This window comes from Thunnus albacares, chromosome 20 (genome assembly GCF_914725855.1).
Source record: "Thunnus albacares chromosome 20, fThuAlb1.1, whole genome shotgun sequence".
NCBI classification, from domain to species: Eukaryota; Metazoa; Chordata; class Actinopteri; order Scombriformes; family Scombridae; genus Thunnus; species Thunnus albacares.
The window spans coordinates 23,275,472-23,291,857 of NC_058125.1; the positions used below are offsets into that span (position 1 = coordinate 23,275,472).

The 16,386-nt window shown below is 39.3% G+C and overlaps 3 protein-coding genes across 3 annotated transcripts; 2 read left to right on the top strand and 1 right to left on the bottom strand.

The window, feature by feature from the left end:
- The first annotated feature begins 30 nt into the window (after positions 1 to 30).
- Positions 31 to 1,592, top strand: LOC122971489 (DELTA-actitoxin-Afr1a-like). The gene is made up of 3 exons (XM_044338166.1): positions 31 to 558; positions 708 to 828; positions 996 to 1,592. The coding sequence occupies exons 2-3, from the start codon at positions 725 to 727 to the stop codon at positions 1,447 to 1,449; spliced, it is 558 nt and encodes a 185-aa protein (XP_044194101.1). The 5' UTR covers positions 31 to 558; positions 708 to 724; the 3' UTR covers positions 1,450 to 1,592.
- Positions 1,593 to 2,714: 1,122 nt separating this feature from the next.
- On the bottom strand, positions 2,715 to 6,362 carry LOC122971484 (endonuclease domain-containing 1 protein-like). The gene is made up of 2 exons (XM_044338161.1): positions 5,995 to 6,362; positions 2,715 to 4,205 (listed from the first exon to the last, which is right to left on the bottom strand). The coding sequence occupies exons 1-2, from the start codon at positions 6,268 to 6,270 to the stop codon at positions 3,588 to 3,590; spliced, it is 894 nt and encodes a 297-aa protein (XP_044194096.1). The 5' UTR covers positions 6,271 to 6,362; the 3' UTR covers positions 2,715 to 3,587.
- Positions 6,363 to 8,070: 1,708 nt separating this feature from the next.
- LOC122971474 (UDP-glucuronosyltransferase 1A5-like) lies at positions 8,071 to 12,404 on the top strand. The gene is made up of 2 exons (XM_044338145.1): positions 8,071 to 8,303; positions 10,629 to 12,404. Exon 2 carries the CDS (start codon positions 10,638 to 10,640, stop codon positions 12,240 to 12,242), a length of 1,605 nt encoding a protein of 534 aa, XP_044194080.1. The 5' UTR covers positions 8,071 to 8,303; positions 10,629 to 10,637; the 3' UTR covers positions 12,243 to 12,404.
- The last annotated feature ends 3,982 nt before the right edge of the window (positions 12,405 to 16,386 follow it).

Consider the following 16,386-nt stretch of genomic DNA (forward strand, 5'->3'; position numbering starts at 1 on the left):
TGTCTTTGACGTTTTTTGTTTAATTTGAGCAGAAAACATCACAAATTATCATGACAGTGTAAAACAAAATCAAGTTGTACATCTTTTCAGTGAACATAACATGAATCATACTTTGGTTAAAATGAATACATCAAACATGTTAGTTAGACTACACAGCATGTTATATGGAGGTATTGCATGTTCGTCTCCACATGCAGACAGCAAAAGCAATGTCACAATCACAGAGACAGAAGGTGTGGTGCATAAGGAAGCACTGAGGTATGAGAAAACGTTACATAAAGGTGAACAAACTTGCTTCAGGCATGGCAAATAATAGAATGAAAACAACAAAAAAATGTTGTTATTGTTGGCTACACCCTATCTTCATGCCTCCTCATACAGAACATACCTGATGTGAAGACAGGGCAAAAAGTGGACAGGGTGTGTGGATGTGGGCGGGTACAGGTTTGGGTGGAATTTAGGTGTCACACATTCCCTGACAAGAGTGATCTAAAGAGAGAACTCAGTGTCTCAATTCAGGCATCACCCGAGCGAGCAACACACCTGTGATCCGAACAGGTAAGCCACTTTGTTCCTGTGCTGTATTTGGGTTTTACTGGGTGATTCAACTGACCTAAAACTGTGCATCTCTGATTATTATAGGCACTGTCTGCATTGTGATAAAGATCTACAGTTAACACTTCTTTACACCTCTTGTGCTGTCACAGCCTTTACGAGAAACAACATGAGTGAATCAGCAGAGGCTTTGGCGGCTAACCTCACAAGCCGAAGAAATGTCACCATCGAGATCACCAACCTCACTAATAACTACTGCCTGATTGACCCCAAGTAAGTGCAAAATTTAATTGAGAAGACCCAACAGTGGAGGACTGTAAGAAATAACTTGTGCAGCTTAACTAAATCTTTATCCAAATAAGTGTACCTTTCTATTATTAAATCTTTGCTCTTACTTTTCATCTTTTTTGTGTTTTTGCCTTTTTTTTTTTAAACAAAAGGGTTTTCCTGGACAGTGGCAACTGCCACAGCCCGCCCCAACCCACCGTGCGACCACTGAAAACCGAGGTGTGCAACTTCAGCAAAACCAGCGCCAAAGCATCCGGTGCAGTGGGTGTTCTGACCTACGACCTGTTTGAGAGGCAAAGCAACTCTGCTAAAGAGACAGTAGCGATAATGTTCTCTGTGCCCTACGACTATAACATGTACAAGAACTGGTTCGCCGTGGGGATCTATGCCAAGGGCAAAGAGTGCGACGAGAGCCTGTTCAAAGAGATGTATTACAACAAAGAGCAGAAGGGTTTCATTCGAGAGGAGGCCCATGGCTCTGGGCTCACGTTTGAGGGCAGGCAGCTGGACATCAAGGCCACCATGTCCCCGATGGGCAGGGCCATTATGAAGGTGGAGCTGTGGGACAAGCTCTTCACCCCACAAATGACACAAAGCCATTACTGAGCTGTTATGCAGATTCATCTTTGTCAACATAATCCTGCCTGACACACCGATGTGTAGTGTTGATATGTTTAAACCTTTGAACACTAGTGCTTTTGTGCCATCTGTTCACTGAATAAATCCTTAACAAGTCTGACATGACAAAACATGTGTCTTAGTGATCCTTACAAAAATAAGTGTCTTGGTAAAGCTTCAGAACAAGTTAATGTTTATCTGAACTTGTATTTGTTCTTGATATGAACCACTGATATAATTTTTACTTATTTTCTACTTGTTCAGACTCCACAACCAGTGCCTTATGCAAATTATTGCGATAGAAAATAGATTTTAGTGAGGTTTCTGTTTTGTATATAAATCAAAAGAAAGATTATTGACATTACTTAGTGAATCATAAGATAAAATACATGCTGATATACAATAAATTACAAGATAATGAGGTCAGGTGTTTCTCGGAGGCAACAACAGATCTGAAAAGCTGAAACTTGATGGTAAAATCCCTCCAGCTGCAGAGTTCAGGCAACAGAGGCTGGCCGTCACTCAGCAGTTACATATATTGCATAAGGACACCATCTAGTGGTCAAAAGTATTTGGTGCATGTACGGCTGAAAATCTGCAGCTGATTGATTTTCAAACAATGACAGTAAATTAACAAAAAGAGAACCATTATATCTATATTTTTACAAGGTCAGTTTTTAGACTAACATGATCAATTCTACTCTTAAATCAATTGATTCTTTATATGTGGAGATATATAGATCATTTTTCTGTATGTGGCTGAGTTTTTACTAAGCTGAGTAAAAACTGTGTGACTTTGACAAAAGAGACCACGTTTTCCATTCGATCTCCTATCAACAGTCAGTGTTTGTTTGCAATGTGTTTCCACAAAAGAAATTCAGAAAAGAAAGTTTTGTTAGTCAATTGTAAATTAAATTCACCAAAATGATCAAGACATTAGCTGAGTCTTTTGCTTTTTTTTTTTTTTTTTTTTTTTTTTACCACTTGAGTACCGCCTTTTTTGTAAGTTTCTTTTGAGGAAACACATTGCTGTCCTTTTTTCTGAAGGCAGAGCATCCAATAGAAGGTCAGTACATGAGAAGTGCACCTGTTTCCTCTTTTGAAGTCAATGTTGGTTTCTTTAAACCATAACCACAATCTTTCCCATTCCTAAAGGGGACATATCATGCATATTTCCGGGTCTATATTTTTATTCTGGGGCTCTACTGGAATATCTTTGCCTGATTTACAATTCAAAAAACTTTATGCAGCCCTTCAGTTAAGCCTCTGTCTGAAACAGGCAGTTTTAGCTCCTGTCTCTTTGAAGCCCCCCTCCCAATGAGCCCATTCTGTTCTGATCAGCCCCCAGAAGCTTCCTCCGACTCTGAAGGCTATGTAAACAAACTGTAGCATTTAATTGTTTCGGTCAGATTTCACTTCTTTCTCTTGTTCTTTACTCAAAATGTCAACTTCTCTAATACATCTGTACATGTTAAAGCTGAAATCAGATCCGAAATATGCAAGTGGACAATGTAACAAACCCATAGAACAACCTTAGCAAAAAAAAAAATATGTAGAGGTAACTTTGCAAATGAAGCGTTCAGAGCAGGCTGAAGCCCAGGCTTTGACTTTCAGGGAGCATTTCTATATATATTCACCTCAAGTCTTTAACCATGTTTAATATCTGACATTATAACAGTATATAAATCACAGAAAATCACAAAAGCATGATATGTCCCCTTTAAGGCAAAGCATCCAACAAAAGTTCAGTGCAGAAATGCACCTGTTTCCTCTTATGAAGTTAATGTTGGTTTCTATTAACCATGACCACAATCTTTTTCAATATTAACCAAGTAGTTACTGTGCCTAAGTAATACCAGACCTTCACCTCACTTATCATATGGATAACTTTTGTAACGGTAATTTTTAATAGTTTTGTAAGGCACTGACGAGCAACGTCGTCCTGTCGATAGAGGCCTCAGATCAGAAAATGCCTATCAGTCATTTTGTAGGGCAATTACAAATTATGTATTTTGTCATTTAAATTTGGACGACTTACTGAAAAGGTTTGTACTTTTACTTAGTCTGAATCAAATGAAATCAGCATCAACATAACTGAATAACTTTAGCAAAGCATCTGTGCAGGATCAGTCCGATCCAGAGCATTGCTCATAAAAAACACTGACAACAGTGCTGAACCTGTCCTTCAGATACATCTCAAGTGTTGCCAGTGGCATTTGTCTTACATCATATCCCCTGAACTGTTTCTTTGCCGTCTGGTTAATAGGCACAATCTCCTCAGTGCTGGTGCGGTCATTGCGGCCGATCGCTGCATATGTGGGGAAGGCATCCTTCAGTTCTTCTGGAAGACTGTTGTTGTACTTTGGGCAGCAGTAAGCTGACCAAAGGTACTCAGGCACAGCAACACGATTTCTGAGCCAGTGATCGTCTTTCTGGTAAGGGATGATGCCAGTCACTACATAAGCCTCTCCGAGACAGTAGTCCCCCAAGGTTTTGTTGACATTCCACTCCAGGACTTCCCAGGGCCCGCTATTAGAGCCTTTCTTCTGAGGAACCACATTTGTGAGGGTGAAGGTGGAGTAGCGGTCCTCACGGGTGTTGTGGTGCAGGCTGGGGTTCAAGTGGCCACGACCATAGGTGGAGTTAATGTAGTCTGGCTCCACTGCCTGGCTGTCCACCACGTTCTGGTCCAGAGGGCCCGGAGGGAAGGGGATCATGTTGCCATCAGCTCCTGGGTACGCTAACTGTTCATTGGAGGGTGGAAGAAAACATTAATGTAGTTTTAAAGTTGATAACATGTCTTACAGACTTTATGCTTCATTATTTAATCAGAGGAAGAATAAATTAAACTGCTTAAGAGTCTTTCATGCCAACACACACTTGCACTTAACATAAAGTACAGCATTAGATGAAAACTTAGCAGATCACCAAAATCATTTATACATTGTTTGGCAACCATAAATGTCTGTACAAAGCTTTTTGCTGATCCATCTGGAAGATGTTGAGCTATTTCACTGGATAAGAGATAACTTTGGCTTGAGGAAAAGTCTGGAGATCCTTAAGCCTTAAGCATTCATTGTCTGCACTCTATGAATATCTGTTCTAACTCTAAGGGGGACTTATAACATTTCCAGGTCTATATTCATATTCTGGTGCTCTACTGGAACATCTTTGCATGATTAACAGTTAAAAACTCCTTATTTATCTTAGACTGACTCTTTATGAACCTCAGTCCAGCATTTGTTAGAAACAGGCTGTTTTAGCTCCCGTCTCTTTAAGGCCCCCTCTGTTCGGTTAACTTCAGGAAGCTGCTTCATGGCTGACTTCCGGCCGCTCAGGAGGCCATGTATGAACAAACCATGAAGCAAACAGTAGCAGTAGGGTTTCACTACTTTTTTTTGTTCTTCTTGAATACATCCACACAAGTTTGAGCTGGAATCCGATCCGAAATATGAGAGTGGACAATTCGAACAACCCATGGAAAAACCTTAACAACAACCTTAGGGATAAAGGCTACAGAACGGATGGCCATTTGTTGTTATGTGTAAGGTAGAGCAAACAAACAAAGCATTTAGAGCAGGTTGAAGCCCTGACTCTGGCGCTGGCTGATATCTGACATCATAACAGTATATAAATAAAAGAAAACCAGAACAGGAAAACCACTAGTTGCTATCAGTCTGGATGCAGCTAGCATAGCATGAAACCTCAACCTGTAGTAAATTTAAACTAGGCACCAAAGAAGTGAAATTTACTTTTATTTTTTTCCACATGTACTTATTTATTCAACTGATTAACTGCCAGTAATATCATTCTGGTGGGAAAATACCAAATCAATCTATTTTATTGTAATTTAATGAATGAATGAATGAATTTTTTGGTAAAAATCATCAACGCTGAGTGTAAAAAGCAGTCCTCAAAATCATGTTTAATGTGTGATGTGATTAAAACCCCTGTATTCCCAAAAACAAGCCCTATCCAACACTTTTGGGATGAAATGGAACACTGTTATATTTTGGAGGGAGATGTTTAACAATCATATATCGGTGTAAAATTTCAGTGTCTTCATGGCTGTGTAGTGTGACAGACTGCTGGCTAAATGTGAAAGCATTTTTTGCACTATGTAGAGCTGACACATCATGAATACACAGGACAGTTCTTCTATACTGGGGCTCATTTCCTCATTTTCTTGTTATTTACTGACAACACCACAGCTGTGCCTATCACAGTGTCATGTGTTGCGAAACAAATGCAAATAGAGTCCAGTTTAATATTATATATTATATTATATATTTCTCAAAAAAATAATGTAATGACTCAGTTAAGTTAAGAAAAAGTGAGAAAGCCAATGTGCTGTTAAAACCACATTTGAATAAACCAGCAAGTTACACTCAACCTCTGAATAGAAAGAGAAATCAGACCTCTCGCCATTCAACTAACACTCATTTTATATGATGCTGAGTTTACCATCACTTTATATAAAATCATGCTTCAAATTTATCAATCAGACTACACCATATTTTAAAATATCCTTACCTGTGGTTCAAACTTCCAAGATGCTGTGGGCCTCTTTCCTGTCGGTACACCGTACATGTAGGCTGAGAACCAAGGAGAGCGGCGGGGTCGACTGTACAATGTGGCGAAGCGGTACTGGTTGTAATAACGCTGGCAGATCTGAGTCCCTGCCAAACCTTTAGGAGGCCAAGACTTGTAGAAGAACTGCAAGCATGAAGTGAAATCTCCAACATCAGCTGCACAAGGACACCATCCTGCAGTAAACACCAAGAGAGCCACAGCATAGAAATGTGACATTTTGATAAGTGACTATAACAGTTAAATCCAGCAGTCAAGTGAGTGTGAGTTAATTGAGAGCTGTTCCCTTTTCATTAACACATGACTCTTGTGTGAAAGTGGAAGCAGCTTCAACATTAGTTTCAGCGGCGTGTCACATTACAGGAAGCAAATACACTGAATTTGCTTACTGTTGCCTTTCAGCACAGTTCACTTCAAACCTGACAATGTGACTTTCGAGAAACTACTTAAACTCATTGTTCCTCTTACACAGAGCTGCAGTGATTAGTCAGTTGTGAGAAAATTAATTGCCACTATTTAGATAATTAATTATTGGTTTAAATCATTTTTCAAGCAAAAATTTCAAACATTTGATGGTTCCAGCCTCTCAAAAATGAAGATTCAGTGTTTTTCTTTGCCATATTTGACAGATAATTGAATATTTTAACATTTTAGTTAGTCAGACAAAACAAGCAAACTGAGTACATCACCACGGACTCTGAGAAACTGTGTCACTATTTTTTAACATTTCATAGACTAAACAATTAATCAACTAATCGGGAAAATAACTGAGAAAAACCTTCCTCCTTATGTATTTCAATACACTCAGGCATTTTGCAACTAGCTTTCTTGGTCTGGTGTGACAAGTTATGGTGTTAGCAAAGTTTTTATATAGTTATTGCTGTCTAGATAACATTACAGAATCAGTTCAGTGACTTTATGGCACTTCATGGTTTTATCCATAGACTGTAATAAAGATGGTTTGAAGCCCAGAGTTGCAGCTTATGGTTGGTGTCCACTTTTCCATTTGGAGCCAGGATCTTCCAAATAAGGAGTGCGGGATGTTGCCTTTCATAGGCATAGAAAATGAAAATATAGAAAATATAGAAAATATAGAAAATAACAGAGGCCACAGGACCACTTTGCCACTTTCAATGATTGAAGGTCGCTAGGCCCATTTTTATTGTGAGAAATGTGGAAAATGCTGAGACAGTGTTATTTCTAAGCCGTGTGCAATTGATACATGTTAGAGAAGTTTGAGACACCATTGTTCCTGAGATAAATCATACTTGGATTATTACCAAAGTGTCAAGGTTAAACGAGGTGGAGTCTAGAAAATAAGCTCCGCATTAGGAAGGGTTGTGAAAAGTATATAATATGATGATGATGATGATTATGATGATGATGATGATGGTTACTGCTTTATTTCAGTCTAGTGCTCGTCGTTTCCAGCAACTTTTCCAGTTTTCAGTGAGAAAACTCAGATAAACCCACTGTACACTGCCTGCCCAGCACCAAACAGCAGACAGACAAAGCAGCGAGCTGGTGAAGAAACCATGTGGCCATAAACACGACTCCAAAATTAATGCATATATCGCTGTTTGTCTGCTGGATGTGTAAATAGGAAACAGTTTGCTAACATGTTCACCATAACAATTGTATATGGTGATAATATGTCAATGCTGTGTTTACAGCTTCTTGTGTTGCCCCAAAGTGACAAAAACAATGAACAAATGTAAATTTAAACTTCATATGAGTGAAAATATCAAGCTTTTTCTTGTCTTGTCCAACATTTTTTTAATGGTCTTAACATAAAAATATAAAGTACTCTTTTCATGGAAAATATTTTTGTCTAGAAAACCTCACGGAGTGAGTCACAGCAGGCCACATTTTCTCACTCTTCATAATGACAGAGAAAAGTAAAACTATTTTAGGAAAATATTATGTTACTGCAGTATGTGTGTGTGTGTGTGTGTGTGTGTGTGTGTGTGTGTGTGTGCGCATGTCCCTGTGCTTTCCTGTGTATATGCAGCACAGAGACAGAGGGTCGGCTTTGTGGGAAAATTGTTTTCCTTCTTCTCCTCCCCCCCAACCCACTCACATACATCTGAAATCCGTTTGCTATCCCCTATTCCACTCTCCCTCCCCCACTTTTTTCCTTATGTAACACGGTAATCAGGTTTGGAGTTTGAGTTCTTTTGCCTGCAGACACTGGACTTCACTTGTCCAGAGAGAGCTCAAAGTATATTTCTCCAGTGTTTCAGGGATTTAAGGTGAGTAAAACACTTTTCCTTTTCCTACAATACATAAACCAACTCTGTTAGACTGCATTACTGAAAAGATGAGGCTGTTTTTCTGGGGCAAACTTGTGCAGGACTTTAAATAACTCATTGTAATTCTAGCAAGTGGCTCATTTGCAGGAAAGACTGCATGGTGTTCTCAACAATAAACATGCAGAAAGGAAAGTAGACACTCGAGGGCATGCTCTTCTGTATGTTATGAATGGAAACTCTGCTGTGTTTTAGCTTGTTAGCCCTGCTCAATGCAGCTGGTGAGATTAGAGACCATAGTAACACCAGGCTTTGGTAAGTACATGCATTCCTCTGGACTGTGATTTGTTAAAGCAACACTTCAGGGTTTGTTTTAGGACAGGCACTCTGGGTATTCATCTGTAAATCCTAAACACAGGTCTGGAATTTGCAAATGAGGGAAATGAGGTTTTAGAAGAAGAAGAAGCAGAATGGGACAAACTTGTTCTTTTTAAAATTGAAGAACTTCTCATTGAAGTGTTTCTTCATTACATCAAATGATCAAATGTGTTTTTGAAACCTATTGCAAAGGTCATGCTGGAAAAGTCCACACAGGCCTGTAGCCAAGAATTTAGAAATAGAGGTCATGACTCAAAGTCCTTCCATTGCACCATCACCCCATGGCCATGCATGAAAAGGGCTGTAAAATTTCAAAAAACATTTGGATTTTTCTTACAGTTTATTTATTCTTTCTGTTGTATCTCATGTGCCTGAAGTTTGTGGGCGAGTCGTGCACTTGATTAACCTTTCATAGCTCTGATTGTCGGACAATTGTTTTCTCACATAGTAGTTTATTTCCTAAGTGATGTGTTTCTAAAGCTTCATTTATACTCCTGAGCGGACACGTACACGGACAGCTGTGGACAACACAGTAGTTGTTCTGTTTATACCACCTTCTGGGGTCCGCTTGGATGATGCTTTCCGCATATGCACAGTAGATCGCTGTCTACAGGAAGACAGCATTGTGACCATGCGGACTGGTGTGGACAGGTCCGCATGGACACAACAAATTGCAGGTATGTGGATGTCCGCACACAGCCTATGCGTACACCCTCTGATGACATCACATGGACCCTAGCGGACCCTCGCGGACGTGGAAACCATCATTTCAGCTAAAGTGTTTTTCCTATTCAAATGTGACTTGCTCCTTAAAGTTCTATTGTTGAGATTGAGAAGCTGTTGACAATCAACTTTCATCCCTTTAGTTTGAAGTACTTTTATGCAGTTGACTGTGAATCAAAATGGGCCTCCTGTGCATCAGAGAACATTTGTATTAAAGGGGAACTCCACTGATTTTACACATCAAAGTGTGTTTGCAGGTGTTGGGGAGTACCACTGCATATGTGTAAAAAAAGTTGTATAAAATCTTTTGTGTCTCCAGAGGGAGCTGCTGTGTGAAATCTGATTAATTGCCTGAAGTGATGTCACTTGAGTGAGCTTTGGTTGGAGCTGAAGACTACAAGTTTGACAATGAAAAAAATCTGGGGGTATGGAGTTAGAAAGAAGTGAGGTTACCAGACCTCTGTATCCTCATCTCTGCTGGAGGCTAACAGCTCCAGGCTACATTAGCTGCCACTAGCCTAACACACACAAATCCATTCAGTCAAGTAATCAAGTCAAGTTGTATCGAAGATAAAGTAGGTATCAGGTTTTGAAAAGCAATTAAAAAAGGACAAAGAATTAAAAACACAATATCTAGGGTTCTGCTGCATCAATTTTGATAATTAAAAAAAAAAAAAAACTGTCCAGTGTGAGTCTGGCAATGCTAAATCAGTGGAATATCCTATTAAGAAGAACCTTTCTCAACTTCCCTGTACTGTTCCTTTCTTGGTCTCTTTGTCCATCCTCCTCTGTTGCTGAGGTTTCTTCCACTTTTTCCCCATTAAAGGGTTTTTTGGGGGTAGTTTTTTCTTATTTGAATCAAGAATCTAAACATAATGGGTGTCATATGCTGTACAGACTGTAAAGCCCTATGAGGCAAATTTGTGATTTGTGATATGAGGCTATATGAATAAAATTGACTTGACTATAGTGCTAGCATACTTTTTGAGCATCACTTTGCAATTAATTGCATCTTGTCGCATCTCCAATGTTTGAGTCCTTATGTGTAACCCCCCAAATTCCCCAACAAATATTGGACATGACTTCAGTGTCCTCATACCTACAGCCTTAGGTCTATGTCAATATTTGTTAGGGCAGGTTGCGATCCCTATTGGGTTGAATAACTTTGAGATAATAGAGATAATTAACGTCAAACATGAAAATTGACATGTAATGTTCTTTCCTCAGATTTTATCCATGGGGAGCATCCCAGGAGTTTCTCTTCTGCTTCTGGTGGTGAGTTTGTCCCTCATGGCAAATCTCAGCGTCCAGGGTGGAAAGATCCTGGTGTTTCCAGTGGATGGCAGCCACTGGGTCAACATGAACCTGCTGATCCAGAGCCTCCATACCAGGGGTCACGAGGTCACTGTGGTCCGCACAGCCACTAGCTGGTACATCAAAGAAAATTCACCACATTACCGCTCCATCACTGTCACCCTACCAGAGGCCATCGACTTAGAGGAGCAGGACTTCTTTGTAACTTTCCTGGTGAAGATGCTAGCGATCCAGAAACAGGGGGCATCTTTTGTGGGCTTTGTGCAGTTCTACTGGGAAATGCTTGGTTCACTGTCAAAAATTCACCAACAAGCCAGCCTGTTGGGGGTAGAAATATTTGAGAACAAGACTCTGATGCAGAGTCTTCATGATTCTCAGTTTGACATGGTTCTTTTGGACCCTGGATTGCCTGTGGGGGTTCTGGTGGCCCACAAACTTAACCTACCAACTGTTTTTAACGTGAGGTGGGTCACCAGCGGAGAAGGCCATTTTGTGGTAGCTCCATCTCCACCATCCTATGTTCCAACCGATGGATATGCTGTGTCTGATAAAATGACCTTTTGGCAAAGGGTCAAGAACTTATTCCACTATCTCATGAACACGCTCATTGATAAGTTTATTGTTTGCTGTCACTATGATAGACTGGTAGACAGGTACTTTGGTCCAGATGTGAACTTTTATCACCTCCTACAAGGAGCAGACATCTGGCTGATGAGGGTGGACTTTGTTTTTGAATTCCCCAGGCCCACCATGCCAAACATTGTCTACATTGGTGGATTTCAGTGTAAGCCTTCTGAGCCTTTATCATCAGAGCTGGAGGAGTTTGTCCAAAGTTCAGGAGAACATGGGTGCATCCTGATGTCTCTGGGTACGCTAGTGGAAGGCCTACCTACAGAAATTACTTCGGAAATCGCAGCTGCCTTTGCCCAAATTCCTCAAAAGGTCATATGGAGGCATGCAGGTGAGCGCCCCAGCAATTTGGGCAACAACACACTACTGTTGAAGTGGATACCCCAGAATGATCTCTTGGGTCACCCGAAGATCAAAGCCTTTGTGGCTCATGGTGGCACTAATGGGATCTATGAGTCAATTTACCATGGAGTGCCAATAATCGGCATTCCCCTTCTGTTTGACCAGTTTGAGAACCTTTTAAGATTGGAAACACGGGGAGCTGCTAAAGCGCTGGATGCAACAAAACTCACCCGCCAGAACTTTCTGGAAGCAATACAAGAAGTTCTTCACAACCCATCCTACAGAGCTAACATGGAGCATCTTTCTGCTCTCCATCGGGATAAGCCAATGCATCCTCTGGACACTGCCCTCTACTGGATTGAGTATGTTATAAGGCACAAAGGAGCTTCACATTTATGCACTGAGTCTTATAAGATGCCGTGGTACACCTATCATTCTGTGGATGTTATATGCTTTTTGTTAGCAGTCATGTTGATGCTGACAGCCATTGTAGTGGGATCAATACGGTTTGTGTGCTTTCGACTGTGCAGGAGGAGAAAAACCAAGCAGGAATAGTTACTGTCTCCTCAAATGAGATTAGTGCTCATTAAAATGTCATCTTAAAAGAAAAGGCAGGTGATATTCTTATGTATATTATTTCTGATTGTCAACAAATCCCATGAAAAGAACAAAAAATCTTTGATCTTGCTTACAAGTATTGTGTGTGAATTCAAAGCCTGATATATCTTATTCCTCTGTGCCATAGACATTCATTGCTGTCCAAAAACTATTAAAAACGCGTCAATGAGCCACACTGCTGCACTGGGTGACATTCATTACTGTGAACACACACACTGTGGTTTAATTTGATTCAATCCCACATTGCCTACAGTCAGAAATACTCACTAGAGCACCAAATGTGTATTAATCCATTACGAATAGAAGTCCCCAACAAATGCACAATTTCCTCCTGTTTGAGTAAAATTTGCCAAAAACTACAGTGCCCAGATGTTTTAGGAAATTACTGAGCCTCTTAAAAAAATGAAACTATAAGCCTGGGGCTGAGTGCCACAGACAGGGTGGAGTAGTCAGAGAGTACTGACAGATGGACTAAAGACATTGTTGGTTTTGGTCTTTTATGGGATTTGTTGACAGAAGGAAAAATATAGAATAACACTAGCCTTACAGCTAATGCATCCTGACACACATACACACAAAGAAAAATGTGACTAAGCTCAAGATGCTCAATATTTTCAGTAGACAAAATGTGAAAATTTTGGGAGCTTCTCAATATCAGAATCTTGAAGGTGCAAATAAATCCAAACTTTTAGCATACACCAAATGGAAAAAAAATATAGGTGGATACTTTAATTTCTGTGTCCATAGTTATTTCCAACACTGTAACGGCAAAGAGCCTATTTTTAGTTGCACTGGCTGTTAAAAAATATTTGAATGCTAATTATGGTGTGCATCTGGTTTGAGAATACACCTTCTGATGCTACCTGAGCACATCTTCAGTGATGAACTCGGGGTCATAGGGTATTTCAGATCTGTAATCATCAGACACCCTCGCCAGGGCGACCCAGCTCCACGGATCCACAGCCACCGCAAGGCCTTCTCAACAGCCTCCAGAATGTTCTTGGTGGATCTTCTGCACTGCAGTCCTTTTACTTCAAGGAGTTTGAGAGTTTGCTGTAATGAATGGCCAGCAAAACCCTGGCGCCCTACAACTGGCTCACAGCAGGCTCTCCAGCCATTGCTCCAGTACTCTGTAACAAGATTAGCCCTTTTGCACTCGTTGACTTCTTCAAACTAGTCTTCCCAGAGGACAGCAAGTTCCAACAGGACCACTTGTTTTGTAGAGTTCGATGTGAACACCATGTCTGGGCAGAGAGGTGTGGTTGCAATGTCTTCTGGGAACTCTAGCTGCCTTCCTAGGTCGACTTGGAGCTGCCAGTCCCATACAATGGCAAGAGGAAATTCTCTGAAATGGATCTGAAATTTAACAATGTGCCTTATTTGATTTACATTTATATTTTTGTAATATTAAGATTAACATTTCAACCATTCAATCAATATGAATGAATATGCTTTTTTAAATGTATAAGTAATGTAAATAAATCGATAATAAATTCACAAATATCTTTATTTCCTGCAATAGAGCAATGAAATGTAGTACTCTGAAGAGCTAATAATGTTTTATTCTGAAAGATAATATGTCATTTCAATACATGGCAGTAACTGATAACATCATATATATTCCCAGTGGTGGACAGTAACTAAATACATTTACTCAAGCACATTACAGTTTTGAGGTACTTGTTCTTTACAAGTACCTCTTCATTTTATGCTACTTTATACTTCCACTCCACTACATTTATTTGACAGCTTTAGCTCAGATGGTTTCATTTCAATAAATGTTCAAGCGATCCAATATTTCAATCAAAGATTAGAGAAAAATTCCAAAAACTGAAAACAGATTTTTGTATCATTTGTGTTTCCTCTCCCATTAATCATCTCACAACCCCTCAGATTTATCTGCTGACCCTTTGGAGGGGCCTGACCCCTAGGTTGGGAACCACTGGACTAAACAAGCTAACTGTATATAAAGTAGTTGAAACTAGCTCCACCTCCAGCAGCTACAACAGTAACATGCTGCTCTAACACTGATGCTTCACTATTAATAATCTAATGATGTCATATATAATAATATATCACTCAGAGGAACCAAACCACTACTTTTGCTGCAATACTTTAACTACATCAAGCTCATAATACTTATGTACTTTTACTCCAGTAGGATTTTTTATGCAGGACTTTTAATTGTAATGGAATATTTTTACATTGCTCTATTGGTACTTTTACTTGAGTGGGAGATGTGAAAATGTCTTCAACCACTGTATATTCCTATAATTTCCTACAGTATATATAAAAATGTACACATTTCAAATCATTTGTCAGCATATTTACATCATGAAATGAGAACTAAAAATGTTCTTGGATAGTCTAAACATTCTTTTCACAGATCCATCTATAAGGAATCTTACAGGAACCATCCATCCAGGACTTGAGTGTGTTTTCACTTGTATCAATGTGTCCGCAGTCTTCTCCCAGAGGGTCATCCATCTTCCAGTCATCAGGCTCACTAACCATTCCTGGTCTGCTCAGCCAGTATCTGGAGAGAGAGTTGAAGCAGCTGTGTAATATAATCTTCACATTGTCTTGTAAGACACAGTTTGTTCTTTGGTTGAACTGTTTTATGTATGGTGTGAAGCAGAATACTATGTCCTTACTTTAATGTAACTTTTCAAAAAATTACACATTAATAATATTTATTTTCTTATGAGAAGTTGGGTGAATTAAAATATAATCATTCTTAAAACTGTAGTACATTAATTAAACAGTTGCTGTGGGATGGTGAGAGTACATACTGTCTTGGGTTTACAACAGCGTCCTGTAAAAGATTTTACATTCACTACAGTCTTCTCCTAATTGAATTAATTAATTAAGTGTCAAAAATTGCATGCCCACTAATTTTCTACTCAATTTTCTTCAACTTTGTTTATTTTGAGTTTGTCTTATTAGTTTATAAGTATTAGTTTACTTATTGTCTTAAACTTGAGTTAACTTTTTATTTTGGCCACTTGGGTGCAGCAGAAACAAATTGTGAACACAACATTGACACATCATCACCTTAGCATAAATAAATAATAAGCAAGAAATAAGCAAACAGTTGCTTATTTCCACATCCAGCAGTTATGGAGGAACATTATCATTCATTTGGAGTCATGTTTCTGTCCACCTGGTGAATGTAAGTCCAATATTCACTCTCTTTTAGCTCTGTTTTTGCTCTCTACCAACTCCTGAGGGAAATATCTGGCTCTTTAGCTGCTAAATGCTCCACTATGTTCACCAGCTAGTCTACAGCTAGCTGTGTCTGTTTGCCGTTTGATGCTGAGCAGGTAGTGTACAGTGGCTTTTTAGCACTGAGAGTGAACCAAAGCAGTAAAGTTGCAGCTGGACAGATAAACAAAGAGCTGAAACTCACTATAAAGCTCCATAAAGCTGAGAGGAGCTGCAGAGTCGCTGATAATTCTCTGTAGCTTCATCACTATGAGCCACAACCAACATATTACACACTGACAGATCAAGCATAGTTATTATAAAAAATATCTATTATAGCCACTTTAGGTTCAGGTGACTTGACTTTTCAAGTAATTTGTAATTCATCTTTATGAATTTACTAAACTATCTTAGAAATGCAAATCATTTATATTTCTAAATCCAAACCACTCTTAATCCTTATAAATTTTTAGAGTACTTTGGAATATAACTCATTTGCAAAGAAATAACATGAAAATAAGCTGCTTAATATATTGACATATCTAGCTAGTTATCCCCTCTATTAGTTACCACTCAAAACTGCTAAGAGTAATGCCCTTAGTGGTGGCAACAAAACCTTGTATTGTCAAGCTTGGTTGCCAACTAAGTTGTCAAGTCAAGTCAATTTTATTTATATATCACCTAGTCACAACAGTTATCTCAGAGCACTTTTCACATAGAGCAGATCTAGACTGTACTCTTTGTTTTACAGAGACTCAGCATTCCCCCGTGAGCAGCAAGAAAAAAAAACTCCCCTTTAATGGGAAGAAACCTCGAGCTTGTTCAATATTGTTAAAGTAGCCAGTAAAATAATTGGCACACCGCTGCTTTCTTTAGT